This window comes from Parasteatoda tepidariorum, chromosome 10 (genome assembly GCF_043381705.1).
Source record: "Parasteatoda tepidariorum isolate YZ-2023 chromosome 10, CAS_Ptep_4.0, whole genome shotgun sequence".
Classification (NCBI taxonomy): Eukaryota; Metazoa; Arthropoda; class Arachnida; order Araneae; family Theridiidae; genus Parasteatoda; species Parasteatoda tepidariorum.
Window position 1 is genome coordinate 33,678,832 of NC_092213.1, and position 17,871 is coordinate 33,696,702.

Here is a 17,871-nt window from a genome sequence, read left to right on the forward strand (position 1 = left end):
ACTTTAATTTGACAAATTTTATTTTAATTATTTTTACTTTTAATTAATCAACTTATATAAAAATCATTAATGCAGCATGATGATCGCATTCATATTTATTACCGGGTAAGGCAAAACTTAACTAGCTGGTGAAATTTTAATGAAGGGGAAAAAAATTAAAATACTTATTTAAAAATTTTAAAGACAAACACATTTTTAGGTCAAATTATCTGAACGTATAACATATAAATAAAATTAGTTACTATTTTTTAGATCATTTTGGAAGTAGAGACAATAAAATAACTCAGCTCTCACAGTAATTTTGAATCAAAAACAACAACAGCCATCAACATTTCAAAATGCAGTTCTATTGTTATTTTTCTTAAATATCACAAAAATTACTCTCATATATCACAAAAATTACTCTCATATATCACAAAAATTATCTTTAAAATGCACAATTAAAATATTTATCTCAGATAATGGACTTTTTTGCACGGTTATTAAGAGGAATATCTGGAATTACATTATGAAATTTAATTCACATTCCGCTTACAACTAGGGTCTAATTTATTCATACATTACTTAGATTTTTTTTAATATTTTTATGTAGAAAAAATTATACTATTACTGTACAATTTCATAACTATCTTCCTCCACTTTAAATATTGCGTCGTAATTTAGAGAAAAGTCTAGTCTAATTATTTGAAGACAATTAATTCGAATTCCGCTTATAACTAGGGCCTGTTTTATTCATACATTACTCAGATTTTTGTACATTTTTTTTGTAAAATTGATACTATTTCTGTAAAATTTCATAACTTTCTTTCTCCACTAAAATATTGCCTCGTAATTTGGAGGAAAGTTTTTAATTATTATAAGGCAATTAATCCACACTCTGCTTATAACTAGGATCTGTTTTATTCATACATTGTTTAGATTTTTGAATATTTTCAGGTCGGTAAAATTGTCTGAAAAATTTTTTAGTATTACTGTACAATTTCATAACTCCCCCCCCCCTCATTTTACATAATTTATCTTTACAATTCTTAACTTGGTACAACTAATTTTCATTAATATTAGTAAATTATACACTTATACGAAATTAGAGAATTATATATAAATTGAAATAGTAATTTAATTTTCTACTTCAATTTAAATATAATTCTTGTATATATATACAATATAAATATAATATTTAAAATAATAAATATTTAAATATAATTTATCTTCAATTATATAAAAATATATTTGAAGATAAATTTTGGACTTATGCTGCCTTAGCGCTTTCCCAGGTTTGATTTTATGTTACATTTTCAAAATTACTTTTATCATATTTTTAATTAAAACTATTATTTTATTACATTTTTTAAACTAATATTCTTACAATATGTTTAAAAACCAACACTAATTTAAATTATCCTTCTAAAAATATTTAATAATTCTACAATTATTTCTTCAATTGAAGATAAGATTCTTACCTTTTTCATCATCTGTAAGTTCAGCAGCCTTCAGAGAATCACTAGAAACTTGTTTCACTTCCTTGACTATAAAAACATCCCTCAAATCAGGTTCGCTTTCCCCTTGCATTTGTCTCAAGTTTTCAGTCCTCATATGTGCTAAAGAATTCACATGTTGGATAAGACTAACTTTTGTCCTCACTGATACATTGCACATAGTGCAATGATAAGACTTCAGTTCAGTTTTGATAAACGATGCGCTTCGTTCTAGGAATAAAAACAGTCGGCTGTTTCCTTCATGTCTGGGATTTGTCGTGTGAATTTGAAGTTTATGCAATGAGTTCGTAAAGTAATCACATGAGTTGCATCGAATTTGGACAGGATTGCTAACGTTCACATATTTCAGTTTCCATTCATTCTTGCTACCACCTTCTTTAACGTGATTGACGTGATGTAGCCTTTGCAAATGCTTATCAGTCTTACAGTGCAGCTGGAAATTAGCTTTCAGGTTGGTTTTGTAAGTGCAGAGTTTGCAGATTGATGTACCAGCAACAACTGTCAAGACTTCGTCCTCACGTAATCTGCTTCTGTCAAGCTGAACGTGCTGATTCAAAGTTTCAAGGGAGTTCGAAGAAAAGATGGTGCAGACGCAACATAAATACAGTTTCATATTGTCCTCATACTGAATATCTGGTCTCACAGTTGGATCAGGATGTTCTAGATCCAAAGCAGGAACTGAGAGGTTTAATGGGCCAGGTCCTCCTAGATGCGGAGGTTTTGAATTAGCTGCTGCAGCGGCGGCAACTGCGGCTGCCATAGCCCTTTGTTGCTGTTGTTGTTGCTGCTGTTGTTGTTGTGCTTGTTGTTGCTGTTGCGCTTGTTGCTGATGTTGTTGCTGCTGTTGGCTAGCCATCATGAGAAGAGCGTGGTTATAGGCCATGTCAGCGATGGCTGCTTCAGGTTGAAGTTGAGCATCAGCAGGCATAAGTAAACCGGGATGAAATTGGAAAACCGGGTCTATTTGCGCTTGTTGCATTGCAGATAAGTGATGAATATGCTTCATATTCTGTTGCAAAACCATCATGTTGTGAGTATGTTTTTCACTGGTCATGTGTATCCTCAGATTGCGTGCAACATTTGTTTCATAATTACAAACATCACAGCGCCAATTTGCTTTCGGTTTTGGTGCCATTTGAGCTTTCTTAAGGGCCTCGGAAGTTGAGGTGGAAGACGGCACTGCAAGTCCAGTTGAAGATGGCGAAGTAACCGACGCTTGAGGATGTTGTTGAGATTGCTGTTGCAAAGCAGCAATGTGCTCTGGAGTTAAGCTACCGTTTTGAAGCTCTTGCACGTTGTTTATGTGCTTATCTGATTGCATGTGTATGCTAAGATTACCTTTGGTTGTTGTGGAATAGTTACAGACCTCACATCGATATGGCTTGTATCCACAAGTGTAAGTCTCACCACGGGCCAGCCGAGGATGCGGTTGATTAGTTAAACAATAAAGACAGGTCATGTCATTCTCTGGATGTTTTTCTTTCATATGTATTTCCAATGTTTCTTGATATTTGTAATGCCAATTACACTTTGGACATTTCAGTGTCTTACACGAATTCCTGGAGTGCATCATTGTCATATGCCCACCTAGAGATCGCGAAGAGCCTAGAATCATGTCACACTTCGGACATTCAACGCCATTCAATTTGCCTTCTGGGTGATGAGAGCAAGTGCCAATAGGCATGTGTGTTGAAGCAACTGCAAGTGGTGATGGACTCGTATTGGTTTTAGGTGAAATGTTTTCTGTATTTTCCTCTAGGGTGTTCATTGAATTACTACACACTGGACTCGTCTGCTGTTGATGGTGATGACTATTGAGTGAGTTCTTTGTAGGAGGTGATAAGGAATTTGGCATTCTTTCAGCATTACTTTGGTTTGGAGTTCGCAACGTTGCTGTAGCATCGTATGATCCGTTAGCAACGGGCGGTGAAGGGGAGGACTTAGAAGATTCAGGAACTGAAACGACAGCGGCAGCAGCAGCGGCGGCTGCAGCCTCGGCCATTTTCTCCAAATTCGCTAGGTCTTCGAGTTCAGGGACCAGAGACGTGTCTCCGAAACTAGATGTAGACGAATTGAAAGCAGAGGATGATGACGAGGGTGCAAGCGAAGCTGCTTCTCCGGTAGATGTGGAAACTGAAAGTTCAGGAACTGTTGTCACCGGACACAGACTGGCAGACACTACCGTTGTGACAGCGGTAGGGGAAGTCGTTGTGACTTGTTGATCGTCATGCCGGGCAGCAGATTGGACGATGTGTGAAGAGGAACTTGAGACTGAGCCATGCGTTGAGGACGTAGATGCGAACGATGCCGCACTACCGATACAGTTGCCATTGTTCACCATCTGAGCAGACGATGGAGACGTAGTAGCAATACTGGTAGGAGGAATGGGCTCTAGGAACGAGAGCAGGGGTTCGGCACTTACCCCTTGGATCACAGCCGAAATGTTTTTGCGCGAGACCAGCTCTTTCTCGGCGTCATTCAAAGATAACGAATGTTCACCTGTTGCATGGGCTACGAAAGACTTCGTAAACCCAAAGGACAGTTTACAAATGAAGCACATGAGAATGGGCTTAACTGGCACGGTGCCACAGTCCCATACAGAATATGATGCAGTGTCCGACGAAGACGGCACATTTGATGATGATGATGAAGGGGATGTTGCCCCATCTGTGTCAGTTCTATCTTTGACAGTAAACACACGATAGCTGTGCATAACTGGTATTTCAGGAACTTTATGGTTGTTCTCCCGGAGGAAATTGTTGAATTGTCCACACATAGCGCCAAACAGCGCTGGGTGCCTGGCTATGTGTAGGGCATTGACCAACTGAGGTTGAGACTCGATGGGGCTTTGGTTGGCAGGTCGGGGTGAGGAAGACGAACGAACACTGCTATTTTTTCCTGGTGTCAGGAAAGGAAGCAAGTCTCGACCGCCATACTCATCATCACTAAGCTCGGAATCAACACCCTCTATGATGTAAGCAGAACCATCAGGATTGTAAACGATCTTTCCGTTGAAGGTCTCAACATCACTGGCAGAACTGTTGTTAGATGCATCGCCTTCATCTTCGAGCATATTTGCACCTACAGACTCATCTCCAGCACCTTCTGGAGGTTGCATTGCTATAACAGGTGGGAAATCGCCACTACCCTCTTCCATCTCTTCGTCGACCCCTCCTTTTTTCTTCTTTGTAGTGTTCTGAGGGGATGGCTCGTTCACACCAGCAGTCATCACAACGAGTTTTGGTGGGCCCGAGTCGACACCTTGCTTCTGATACTGGCCCGTATCGTTGCCGGGAACAAAGTCCATGGATGGACTCTAATTACCGGAGCATCATTCAAATAGGATCCTAAAAATAAATAAAACTATTTTAATAATTGAAACAGTAAGCAAAAAATAAACTACTGCATTCCTAAAAATACATCAAACTCAGCTAAAAAATAATTATAAGATAAAGGAAATTCGAATTGAGTAGAAACATTAAATATGCTTCGGATGGCAGCCTCTGAATTTTACAATGGAAAATCAATTGAAAGAACGCATTTTGATTTTTTTGGTCTTTACAGCAAATAATTTGGGCTTAAGAAATTAAGTTACCTGTCTATTCAGACTGGATACTGATACAAGTCTTTCACATTGCAAAATTTTAGACACAATTTTTTATTCCACCAAAGCAGTTTCAATTCTTCGATCATTCAAGAATAATTTCAGATAAAATTAACGCCAGTGATCTCAGGAAAAAATACAATTTCACTACCGAATAAGTAAAGACCACGAACACGAATGCAACAGAGTAAAGTAGCGAACCAACCCATATTGCAACTTCTCAAACAATGCCCCATCGGAAGCGATGTTATAAAAGATCCAACTTGGATTAAGGGGAGGAAATGGGTGCAAACGTCCCGCAGTGTGAAAGGGTTGCAAACGAGGGGCCAGACGCAAATTTGAGGCCTACCCCCTCTATACCCTTTCGAAAAAAAAGTAGAACTCTCACTCGCCGTGCAACTTTTCAATGGAGATATTATCCATTGTCCCTAATAATTACTCTCATCGGAGGAGCGTAAAATCCTTTCGAATAACATGGGGGATGTCTGGATGAATTGAATTATAGCACTATAGCCGGACATCGGATATAAATGACAAAATAAATCAATAATGTTTAAAGGAGAATACAATGAAAGAGTTGCCGAATAGACATTGCATTGACCAATGATTATTTTAAAATTTAGTAAGTAAAATTTGCAGTGAAAAAAGGCAATTTAAGAAAGATTCTGGGTGGAATTATGGTGCTGTTGCTGGACATTAATAATAAATGTTATAAATAAAAATGGTCTAAAAATAAAAATAAGTTGAATTATAGTGAGGATAAGTTGAAATTTAGCGTTGAAGCTTGACATTAGTAATACACAACAAATATTTCTGAAATATAAATAAAAAAATTGAACAAAATGACTAGACAAATAATTAACTTAAGTAAGTTCAAATATGTCATTCTGTAAATGATTATTATAAATGTAATTTAAAATGACAATTAGAATTGTCATTTAAATTAACTGTAAATGAAAATTATAAATGTCTTTATATCAACCTTAATTAAAAGTTATAAATCTCATTGAAAAGTTTTTTTTCCCCTTTAATATTCCGTAACAAATTATATTAATTGCAAAGCAAATTGAATGATAAAAAATTTAAATAGATAATGCATGTAAATAATAGAGTAAAGATTATTTTTTCAATGTTTATACATTCAACATTATTTTAGTGGAAATGTAACATTACTATATATATGAAAAAATAAGAATGAAAGACAGAAAATATCATAAAGAGGGCTAAAGCATGAAGCTTTAATCGTATGAATTAGGGTACATTTAGATTCGAATTGGATATAATATTAATGACTTATAAATAACCATGTTTCTTTAACTCACTTGCAGACGATAAAAAATTATTAAAAATATTAATAAATTGAAATCAAGACAGATATAGTTATTACAAAAGTGAATTATTACAACAAATTTGTAGGTAAAGATATCAGAGGATTCTTTTTGTTACTTATTTTATAGTTTTATTAATGTTTAAGATAGTTTATGAGTCATATCATAAGGCTTCCTGGGGCATTGTTGGCCCGTGAGCCACAGGTTTTGGCATTCCTCAGCAAAATCAAGCATCGTTTAAATAAATTTCAAATTCAGTTTTCTTTTACAAAAACAAAAGCCTGAACCCGCACAGACAGTAAAAAAAGAAATATTTAAATTCAATAACCCGGAAATAGACATTTTCCGCCAATTCCTACATTTTTCTATGAAACTAAATGAAAGGATAGTGAAAAAGAGGTCAAATAGACGGTCAAAAAATAAATAAAAAATCCACGCATCACAATCTCAAAAATGGAAAATTTATGAAATCATTCTCCGTGCAGTGCGCCAAATTCATTATTTGGTGATTTATGAACAGTTTGCCCCTGTCGCTAATGAGTTTGACCGATAGACATTGGCGAAAAATTTGCACGAATTTTACCAGCCAAGAAATTTATTTTGTACTTATACTTCACTCAATGAGCAAAAGTAATTTTCGCGTAATTTCATGTCAGAGATATTTGGAAGACAAAGAACAGGTAGTATTGTTTACTGCTCGTGTTTTGTCTGTCTACTTAAATTTCTTCTTCTTCTTTTCATCTTTAGACAATTGTTTGAAATTAGATGTCTGTGAATAACCAAAATGATTCAAGGAATGACTCACTAAATTGCCTAATTTCAATATAAATAGTTGAATGATATAAATAGTTGAATGATTAACGATTTAGTAAGTACTATTATTGTTTGAATATAGTTTCTTAACTTTAACTCCCTTCTATATAAAAAAGATCGTATTCCATTTAAAATAAGCCAAATCAAACATTTACATATCCGCAGAATACGTTGACATTAAAAAATCGTATTCCAGTTTCATTTAATCAAAATTAGCGCTGAACGCGTACTATATTTATGAAAAAGAACAGATTCCCATTTAAGTTATTGAAATTTTACATCTTGACTGACAATTTGTATTATTCTAATGATGAGGTCAAGACTAAAATCTCATTTAATCAAAATTTGCAATTATCGTGGCGTAGAACACGTACTATATTTGTGGCATTGTACATTGGCTCAAAATTTGTATTATTGTCCTGACGAGATCGGATTCTAATTTCATTTAATCAAAGCTTGTAATTATCTTAGTGTTGAACATGCACTGTATTTACGAAAAATAATAGATTTCCATTAAATATGTCTAAATTTTGTATTTTCATTTGTGATGTTGGCCTTCTACATAAGACATTTTTTCTATCCCGTTATCAGACGAATTCAAAAACGAAGTGAAAAGCTCATTAATTTTACATCACATTTCAATTTGTTTACCCCAACGGCGACAAAAGTTTAAAAGGGGAAAGAAATCTAAATAGAGAATACGCATCTTGCACAAATAGATTGCTTAAAACGAAAGGTATATTACCTATTAACATATCCAACGTATTAATTCTCGAACTATATCTTTTGCGAATTCCAACTGCACATATACCACTTAACTTTTATATCATCTTTGCATAATTTAACCATCTTCTATACTCAAAGGTTTATTAATATAAAGTATGAAACTATTTAAGTCAGCTAAAATGTATACGCGTAAAAAAGAATAATTACAAAAATGAACAATAATAATAATAATCAAAAGCAATCAAGTGCTCTATGAAAGAAAAAATGCGAGCATAATTAATAATGGTTATTTTATACATGCATTCTTCATAGAATAAGGCATATGTCAGGCTAAGAAAACAGGATTGGTTATTAATAGAACATTTCGAGGGAAAAAATGAAAGTTGTTAGAGAGAGGCGTGTTCTATATTGTAAACTTTCCTAGACCACCAAGGGTAGTCAAGAAATGTACGATTTTGTTCTTAATGTATCATTTTTGTTCTTAATCGAAACTGAAAATCCTTTGAAGGATAAGACAAACCATTTTTTTATTTTTCATTTTGGAATAGTATAAATTCAGAGCAAAAGAAGGAATTGTAGAAAATCAAAATACATCAAAAGTAACAATAGTGTCAAAATTTGCAAACGATAATAGCCCGGACCACACCTGCTACTGGAGCAGGATCAAACAAGAAAATACATATTTACATTCATTTCATTGTGGGTCTGGCTAATTATCAGTTGGAAATGTACTGAAATCATAGAAAAAGCAGGAGTCAGAAAGAATGATCAGCTAGAATATTTTGCTAAGAAACAGTTATTCTCATAAAAATGAGGAATACAAAACCGCCATATTACATTAATAAAGAAAATAAAATATTACTGCAAACAAAATTTTGTAAATGCATGGTAAAAATTTTAAAGTAGAAAAAAAAAATAAGAATTTGGATATATATTTGGAATTTGGATATTATATTTGGATATTATCATGATTTGGATACTATTTTTAAAGCTATCATCTCAATTAACTTATTTCCAGTTGTATTCATTATATTTACTTTAATATTAATGCGTTCATACCTCAAAAAATATTATTAAGTATTATCGTTAAAAAGGTATGATTTGGAAGTAAAATCAAAAACTAAAATTAATTTTATCCGTGGTAAATCAAATTATAATAAATAACTGATGTTCATGCATATCTCAGCAAATTTACAAGACGAAAAATAAGAAAATTACATTTTTCAATTGTTACTTTGGTATACGGTCATGAAAAAATTAGTCACATTAATCTTCGAAACTGAACACAACAATTAAAATTATCCATATCAAAATTTACTTAATTTCAGACACAAATTTTTAATAACCTTTAATATATTATTATATTACATTTTAATGTAATATTTTTGGACGCTATAGAACAATGCGAGTATATATAACCGAAATGTTAATTTAGAAACGTGTGACGAAGCTCCTCTCTAAACGCAAACGTACTATTTTTCCAGATAAAATTTGGAACGTTTTTTGAATAAGTAACAGACGCTTGCCTATTACATGTTAATTTTAAAATATCCATATTTACATTGAAAACTTAACAAATAATATCTGGTAGAACGTCTAATTTATTTTTTTTTAAAAAAAAACGAAAAAAAAAACGGATGACATTCGCAATAGGCAATTATTTAATTATTTATGTTTTACTATTAATCATATTTCATAAGCAATTAAAAAAGCTATAACCCTGTCATCAAAAAAGCTGTTATAATCTGCTTTAGTTTTAAATAACATTTAATATAACATCAGCGACTTTTTAAAAAAATATAACTACATAATTATTGCATAAATTTAGTTTTCTTTTTTAATAATTAAAATAAATAAGCCATAAAAATAAGAATCAAAATATTATCACTCTATCTTCCAAAAGTCTATTCTTATACAAAGCTCATCACTAAGCAAAATAACAGAATCATCTCGACATTAATGTCATTAATTATTGTATATAATAACATATGCCGAAATAATTATTTTTTCAATGAAAAGCAGGAAAAAAAGTTATTAATGCCGAAAACAATTCGTCATTTTTCCGCGTTCTTCACAACAATTAATATAATTATTTAAAATGGACGATTCAATCGGTAATTACGTAAGTCTAGAAAAGAAATTATTTTATTTAATTAGGTACCAGAACATAATTTATAAAAGATAAAACTGATAATTATTGTATAAAAAATATAATTCGAGGAGAGAAAAATACACGCGAACTTCTATTCTGTTAATCTTAATGAAATAGCTGACCTTGAAATTTTTTAAAGTAAATGAATAAAATAAAATAAATAAAAAAAATTTAATATGAATACATGATATACAGCGGATTCTAATTATGATGAAATACTTTTTTTCTTTCAATTGCATTTCAAACTAAAAGAAAAGGCAAGCTCAACATAATTAACCTATGAAATATTAGTTAATAAACATGTTCTTATGAAATGTATTAAATAGGTGTAAAATATTTCAAAATGAATAAAATTAATTAAATGAAATTCAAATTATTTGTCATGTTTTATTTATAAGCAAAGAAAAGCTAATTGACCAAATGATTCATTTTATTGATTATATCGCCTTACAAATAAATCTAAAAAAATAATAATAATTAGCGTTGGGAAATTAATAACTTTGCTATCAATTACCAAATATTATTATTAATTGGAAAATTATGTTTCATAGATAGCATAATAACACATTTTTCATTTCAGAACTTAAATTTCATCAAAGATCTTTTGACAACAAATTAGTTTGATTCCGCTAAGCAAAATCAAATATTCAATTGAAGTTTATCATATGATCTTTATTAAATTATTTTTAAAAATTATTTTTAATGCATTTTATTTATCAAAGAAATAATTATAATTAAATTTCACAAAAGAGTTACTTTAAACATCAAAATAAATGGCACAGTCAAAAAATTTTATTTTTCCAAGACAAAACTGCACCAAATAACTACTGATAACAAACTAGTTTTGTTTAATGCAAATCAATAAATGAAGATTAATATATATAATAAAGTCCTAATGTAGTTAATTATATTACACCAAATCGCAGGTAATTTATTGCAAATTTTGGTTTTATATTACTTTTTGATTCTAAATTAGGAATACAAAAATCATAAAGTAAATAAATAAATTATTAAAAAGTATAAATTAACTCATTATAAATTAAAATTAATCCTAACATGCTGATTAAATTACTAGTAATTGAATAGTATCCAAAAAAATAATTAGTACACATTTAAAAAGGGCAAATTCCAATCTTATAATTTAACCAGTTATAGTTTTATCATACTAAATGAGGCGTAAATACTGATTTGCATTGTTAAATCAAATTTCAAATAAAAAATTAAAATGAAAATAAACAAACAAAAGCATTAATTACCTTAATACAAGATTATATTAAGATGTTTGTTAAATCGTTAGTGATATAAAATAATAATTAATACACTTTTAACAAAGCAGGTCAAAATTTATAATCAAACCCATTATAGGTTCATTTATCTTAAAGTAGTCTTAATTGCTTATTCTGATAGCTAAATCAAATCTTGAATAAAAAATGATAAAGAAAACAAATAACAACTCAGGTGCAATTAATTTTTTTCTTCATATTAATTAATCCCAAAAGGCAATTAATTTACTAGCAATCCAATGATATTTAAAAGAAATATTTCACACTTTTACATAGTTGACTCCCAGATTATTGTCAGTTCAGTAATAGGTTTACTAATCTTGAATTAAACTTCATTATTGTAAGGCTAAATATCGAATATAAAAAAATAAATGAGGGCACTAATTAGATTAGTAACTAGATTGATAAATCGACAAGTAATCCAATAGTGGAAATAATTAATAAATAAATAGCAACTGAAGTACTAATTACTGTAACATAAATTAATCCCAAGATACTAATGAATCTATTAATAATCCAATAATATCAAAGCGAAACAATGAAATAAATAAATAGCAATTAATGCTCTAATTACCTTAATATGAATTAATCCCAAGAAAGTGTTAAATCTCCTAGTAATCCAAAAATAATAATTAACTTTTCACGAATTAATTCCGAGTCAAGACACTGTAAGATAAAGCCACATTGTAATCCTTACGTGCATAAAATAAAGCGGAAACCATGACAGTAATGGCGACCAAGTAACTTTAGAAATTTCAGGTGATACTGAAGAGAAAAAAAAATAGTAAGTCTTGCACACACTTCCATTCATCCTTTCATTGAGTAAATTCCCCCATCTACCAATCACAGGTCGCATCTCAGTTTTTCTTTTCAACAGTTAACAATTCGGAAATTTTTAGCCACCTTCTTTTTTCGACCCCCCAATACAGGTAGAACTTATATTTTCCCTCTATTTAACTCCTCTGAAGGTAAGAATTTGCAATTGGTATAAAATTTTCTATGTCCTGTATAGTGAAAATTGTGGTGTGTCAATTAATACTGTTTTGAAATGTAAGTAAATTATTGGGGGGGAGGAGAGTAAATGAAGTGATTGAGGCAATATAAACAATAAGCCACACTTAGAAATTGTCCAGGAGAGAGTTCGGAGGAAAAAAATACAATACCTTTAATACTTTAATATCAAAAGACAATGCTTTCAATATATAATAGTTTTATTAAAAGAATTGTATACTAAAAGTATTGTAGACCAATTAGAAAATTTTATACCCAATACAATACTTTACTTTTTATTTTCCCTCTAACTCTACTGATATTAGAGATATGCAATTGGTATAAAATTTTCTCTATCTAATACAGTAAAAATTGCGGTTTGTGAATCAATGCTGTTTTGAAACGTAAGTAAATTATTCGAAAAAAAATTAAGGGGTTGAGGTAAGATAATGATAAACCAGATTTTTTAATTGTACTGGAGAGCATTTGGTGAAAAAAACATTTACATTTAATAAAATATTTCTTAGTCTATTCTCTTAGATAAAATTTTCGAAAATTGTACATTATCTTTCTGTAAACAATACAAATGAAAAGTTTGGTATCAAAATCTTATAACTAGATTGTCCCCCAAGCTGTTTATTTATAGTTTAAATATTTCTACAGTAGTTAAGTTTAAAGCTACAACTGCAGATTCATTTTTTGAAAAAAATTACTTTTTAACAAGCAAGTAACAAAGAAAAAAATTAATAAATTAGAAATTATTAAATTTTATGTGAGACAGGAAAAAAATTATGGCAGCAGAGTATTTAATATTTCAGTTATTTTCTTTATGTATATATGAAAGACTAGGGGGCCACTTTTAAATTAACAGATCCTTAGTATTAGTAGGTACTTTATGAGTTTCAAAAATGTACATTAGATAACAACACAAACGAACGGAACCATCTAAAATGAACACATGAAAATAAAATCGTATTGTTTGTCTAAAAAAAAAAATTCCCCAAGAATTTTAAAATGTGACTTATCATTGTATTGTATCTAGTTCTTTATATACGATACTTATTATTTTTTTAAAAATAAAAACCAAAACCCATAAAAAAAAACCTTTACTGCTATTTGAGAATGTGTCCTGTTTACATTCAAATTAATTTCCATCAAAATTCAAATTTGGACTTATGTCAGTATTAACTTATCTAAAGGGTTAAATAAAAACACTAAAAATGTACAGAATATTTATAAACTCGCCCCTGCTTATTCACCCCAATCATAATCCCAACCTAATACATCAGAACAACCAAAATGTCACCAACAATTTTTACTTTCATTTCTTCTTGTCCAATTCTTTTTGAGCACTGTCGCCTCCTTTTCAAAAAATGGAATTGTCCAGACATCTGGAACAATATAAGTATAAAAAGGGATAGGGAAAAATTTCCTTTCCGTCTGGTAAACACCGAACCCCAAAAATTTTTGACAAAAGCGAACTGAATGAAAAATAATAAGAAAAAAAAATCAGTTTTTAATTCTGCTTATTTCTTTGGTCCTACCTTGATTTCCCCCCCGCCCAGCTACTACCAGTATTTACTTCTTTTGTTTGGGCATAACCGCACATCTTAGAAGCACCCCCCTCCCAAATTCGGTAGACTTTACCCGCCCCCCTTCAAGATTCTCATTCTATTTCTTCAATGAACATACGAAGTATGTACACATCCTGAGCATATCATTGGCGGACAACACCTGGATGTCTTGATGGGGAGGGGGGTAAAATATGCTTTTCTTTTTTTACCTTTTTTGTTTGGCGGGGAATATGGCTTTTGTTTAATATACAGCAAAGCACAGAAGTGTCACCTTTCCATGGCGGGACCCTCTGAAAGAAAAGATTTTAAGAAAAAAAAAGGGGGGCACATTTAGAATGAAGCCCCCCTTATAAGGGTCTCTCTAAGCACAATCGACAAATGGCGCCCGATGCTAATCAGGATCTGATTTTCCCACGGAATATTCGAAAAGTCTAATGCTTTTTCTTGTAGAATACCCCCCTCTTCATTCTAGAATATTTTTTTTCATTCTATGCTCCAATCCCTCTTAAATGTTTTTTATTTAATTCTTTTCAATATGTTAGTCATTGCTTAGGTTTGTTCCCAAGAAACAAGAAGTAGAAATAATAACGACGATACATATATGCGCATTAGAGTAAAAAAGAATAAAAAAAAAAGTGTTCTATTGTCCCCTGGAAAATCTGTCCCCTAGTGTCTACCAGCCCCTTGTTATGGATGTGACAATAGCTGTCTGAGGCATCATCATACAAGCCATGGGAGAACTTCTATTAACGACCTCTTTTATTATTATTATTTTTTGCGGGCACTCTTTTTCCTTTTTAACAACGTACTAGAAACTAAGCACAGCTTTTTTTTTATTAACTATTATTCTTAGTGGCTTTGTCCTCGAATATAGTACCAACACCTGGTACATTCTATTGCAAGCTTTAGTTTAAAAGTTCACTTGAATTCGGATCAGACACGGTAAACTGTTACAACTTATTGATATTAAAAATTTTTTGTTTAAAACTCTGAGTAGACTTGAAATTTTAAATTTTCGGTTGGTAGCCAGAGGCTTCTTATAACTTAATAGACAATTTTTCCTCAACACAAAGAGAAGGTAATTGATGTAGACAAGTCTCTTATATTTAATAGCTACTTATTGCAAACTTTTTTTTTGCTTGGAATAAAATATATTTTAAAAAAATTTTCTATTAGAAATAATCTATGTTTATAAAAAGTTTATTCAACAAAAAAAATAATATAAATATGCGACAAAATTTTATTAAACATACTAATATTAAAGTACTTTAATTAAAAATATTCAAAGGAGGCGAATTATATTTAATGCATATGTTTCTATGATTGTTGTTGTAGTTAATTTACGTCGCACTAGAGCTGCACAATGGGCTATTGGCGACGGTCTGGGAAACATTCCTGAGGATGATCCGAAGACATGCCATCACAATTTTGATCCTCTGCAGAGGGGATGGCACCCTCCTCTTCGGTAGTCCGAAGACCTGCACGCGAAGTCGAGCACTTTACGGTAGAACAGTTTTTAAAGAGGACCAATACCGCACACCCTCGGTTCCTATGCTGACTAATCCATATGTTACTATGAATGACCTAAATTGGTGGTTATTGACTTCCACCGGTGAATGTTGACAATCACATAGTCGCTTCGGTAAATGTCTGAAATATATACTAGGCTTAGTTAAGTGCCACTGCCCGGTATGCCTTACATCTACGTTTTTTTAAGGTCAAGTGCCACTGCCCAGTATGCATTTAACCAGTAAATCAAACACTGATGTTTCTTCTAATTTATCCTAAGCTGATATTAAAATATCGAATAAATTTAATAATTTCAACGAATGAAGTGATATAGAATCGGATAAAACAAATATTTCGGACATTCACCAAAACGACTATGTGATTGTTGACATTCACCGGTATTAAAGAACTCTCTTTAAACCACATAAATCTTTAAACCACAAATTGATGGATTCAGAAAAATTTAAATTTTGAATGAAAATATTTTAATGAAAATTCTGCTTTCCTGAGTCTTACTACATAAATGTACTTTACTCATTAAATAATTTTAAATAAATAAATAAAAATAAACGACGGGAAAAAATGGCCGATAGTTTATTTAATTTAAGCCGCCACTTTTCTTGTATTTAAATGACTCGCCAGGTGTGCGGTTAATTTCATGTCTAGCTTTAAGCTCAGAACAGTTGTAAAATGATTTTAATTCGGGACTGATTTAAGGCAAAGAAATTTGAGCACATGCCAAGGACTGACAACATGAGAGTCGCCTCTAAATAACCATCGAATACTTCAACTAATTAATATTTATATAACTGGTAAAGTATAAATTGCAGGTCCTTCTATAAATACCTGCACTTTCGAAAAGATTAAGAGCATTTTTCGCCTTAAAATTAAAACAGTTGCACGATTAAGCACGTTGAATCATGTTATTTCGCAAGCTGATCCTTGTTGAGTGTAGTTACATGATACAATGGTTAAANCATACCTCTGGGGGTACTGATCCAGGAGTTTCCTTATCTTCTGGATTGGTTCAAAAAATTACAAGGCTACGGAGTTGAACATTAGTAGACGTAAACCCAAAATTGGGTCGGCTGTCCAAAAACGGTTATTAAAAAAATAAAATAAAAAATGTGAACACATGTCAAGGACTGACAACATGAGAGTCGCCTTTAAATAACCATCGAATACTTATTTCGAGAATTTCAACTAATTAATATTTATATAACTGGTGAAGTATAAACTGCAGGTCCTTCTATAAATACCTGCACTTCTGAAAATTTTAAGAGCATTTTTCGCCTTAAAATTAAAACAGTTGCACGATTGAACACGTTGAATCATGTTATTGAGCAAGCCGATCCTTGTTGAGTGTAGTTACATGATACATCGGTTAAAAGTGAACAAAAACATAATAATAATAATAAATTATCTACAATAATCTGAAATGAAGCCAAACAATATTTGACAAGAGTAATCAATATTTATAATACGTTTGTTTGTATAAAAACAATTCTCATTTAAAATGTATTTAAACGAAAGAATTGTAAAAAAAAAGTAAGGAAATTAATATAAATATGGTCTATAAAAAAATTTATTTAGTCTACATAGATAGAAAACCCAACACAAAATTACCGATCTTTTTCCTTACCTATATTCTCGACTTTTCCCCCCCTTTAAATATCTTAAGCCTATTTTTTTCACTTTCCAACTATATAATAATGTTTGCTTTAATATCACCATGACAACCAGTGTTTATAGTTCGGGCGAATTCTGCGAAAAGTGAGCGGGGGGCGACAAAGAAAGGGGGAAAGTAACTGCAATTGGCTACAGCTCATTAGTTTAAGTGCCAAATTCCTCATAATAATACGACACAGTGCTTGCATGCTTAAATGTGAGACAGATATGTTGATTTTAGGTGAAAAAAAATTATTTTTTCTTGTATCTTTCGTTATTTTTAATTTTCATTGTTCTGACTTTACATTCCAAACTTTACTTAAAACAACATGGCCTTTTCCACCCCTACCCTTAGGGCAAAATTGGCGCTTTTTCAAGAGCGGTGGTTGCAAGAGAAAGACGCCAAATTATTTTTTCCCCTGCATTTTCCAAGCATAACGAAAAATTATTAGTGAGATTTTTCGGACTTTCGAAAACGATTAAAGGAAAATTATAGTAAATCGAAATGACCCACCCTTATATACATTTATTGCTACAGGCTTGGCCATTAAAAAAAAAGTTTAATGACGAACAGCAATTTGGGAGATTAATATTTGCGAATAGAATAGACAATTAATTATAATGAAATATACATTTCTTTTTTTTTATATCAAGTCAGAAATACTGCAATAAAAAAAATTTCCTGGAAAATTGTAGGTGAAGATTTAAATAGAATAGCTTATTATTTT

At 31.4% G+C, this 17,871-nt stretch overlaps 1 protein-coding gene across 5 annotated transcripts in view; it reads right to left on the minus strand.

The window, feature by feature from the left end:
* The window catches only part of LOC107457539 (zinc finger homeobox protein 3), a 235,277-nt gene that overhangs the window by 11,044 nt on the left and 206,362 nt on the right, over positions 1-17,871 (minus strand). For 4 of the 5 annotated variants that reach the window (XM_016075712.3, XM_071186296.1, XM_016075710.3 and 1 more), the window contains one exon: positions 1,461-4,843. In XM_016075712.3, coding sequence (XP_015931198.2) covers positions 1,461-4,803 — 3,343 coding nt within the window. In that variant the 5' untranslated portion in view covers positions 4,804-4,843. Of the gene's footprint in view, positions 1-1,460; positions 4,844-11,976; positions 13,024-17,871 lie in introns of those variants that run through there. The other variant, XM_016075709.4, reaches the window with a different exon arrangement.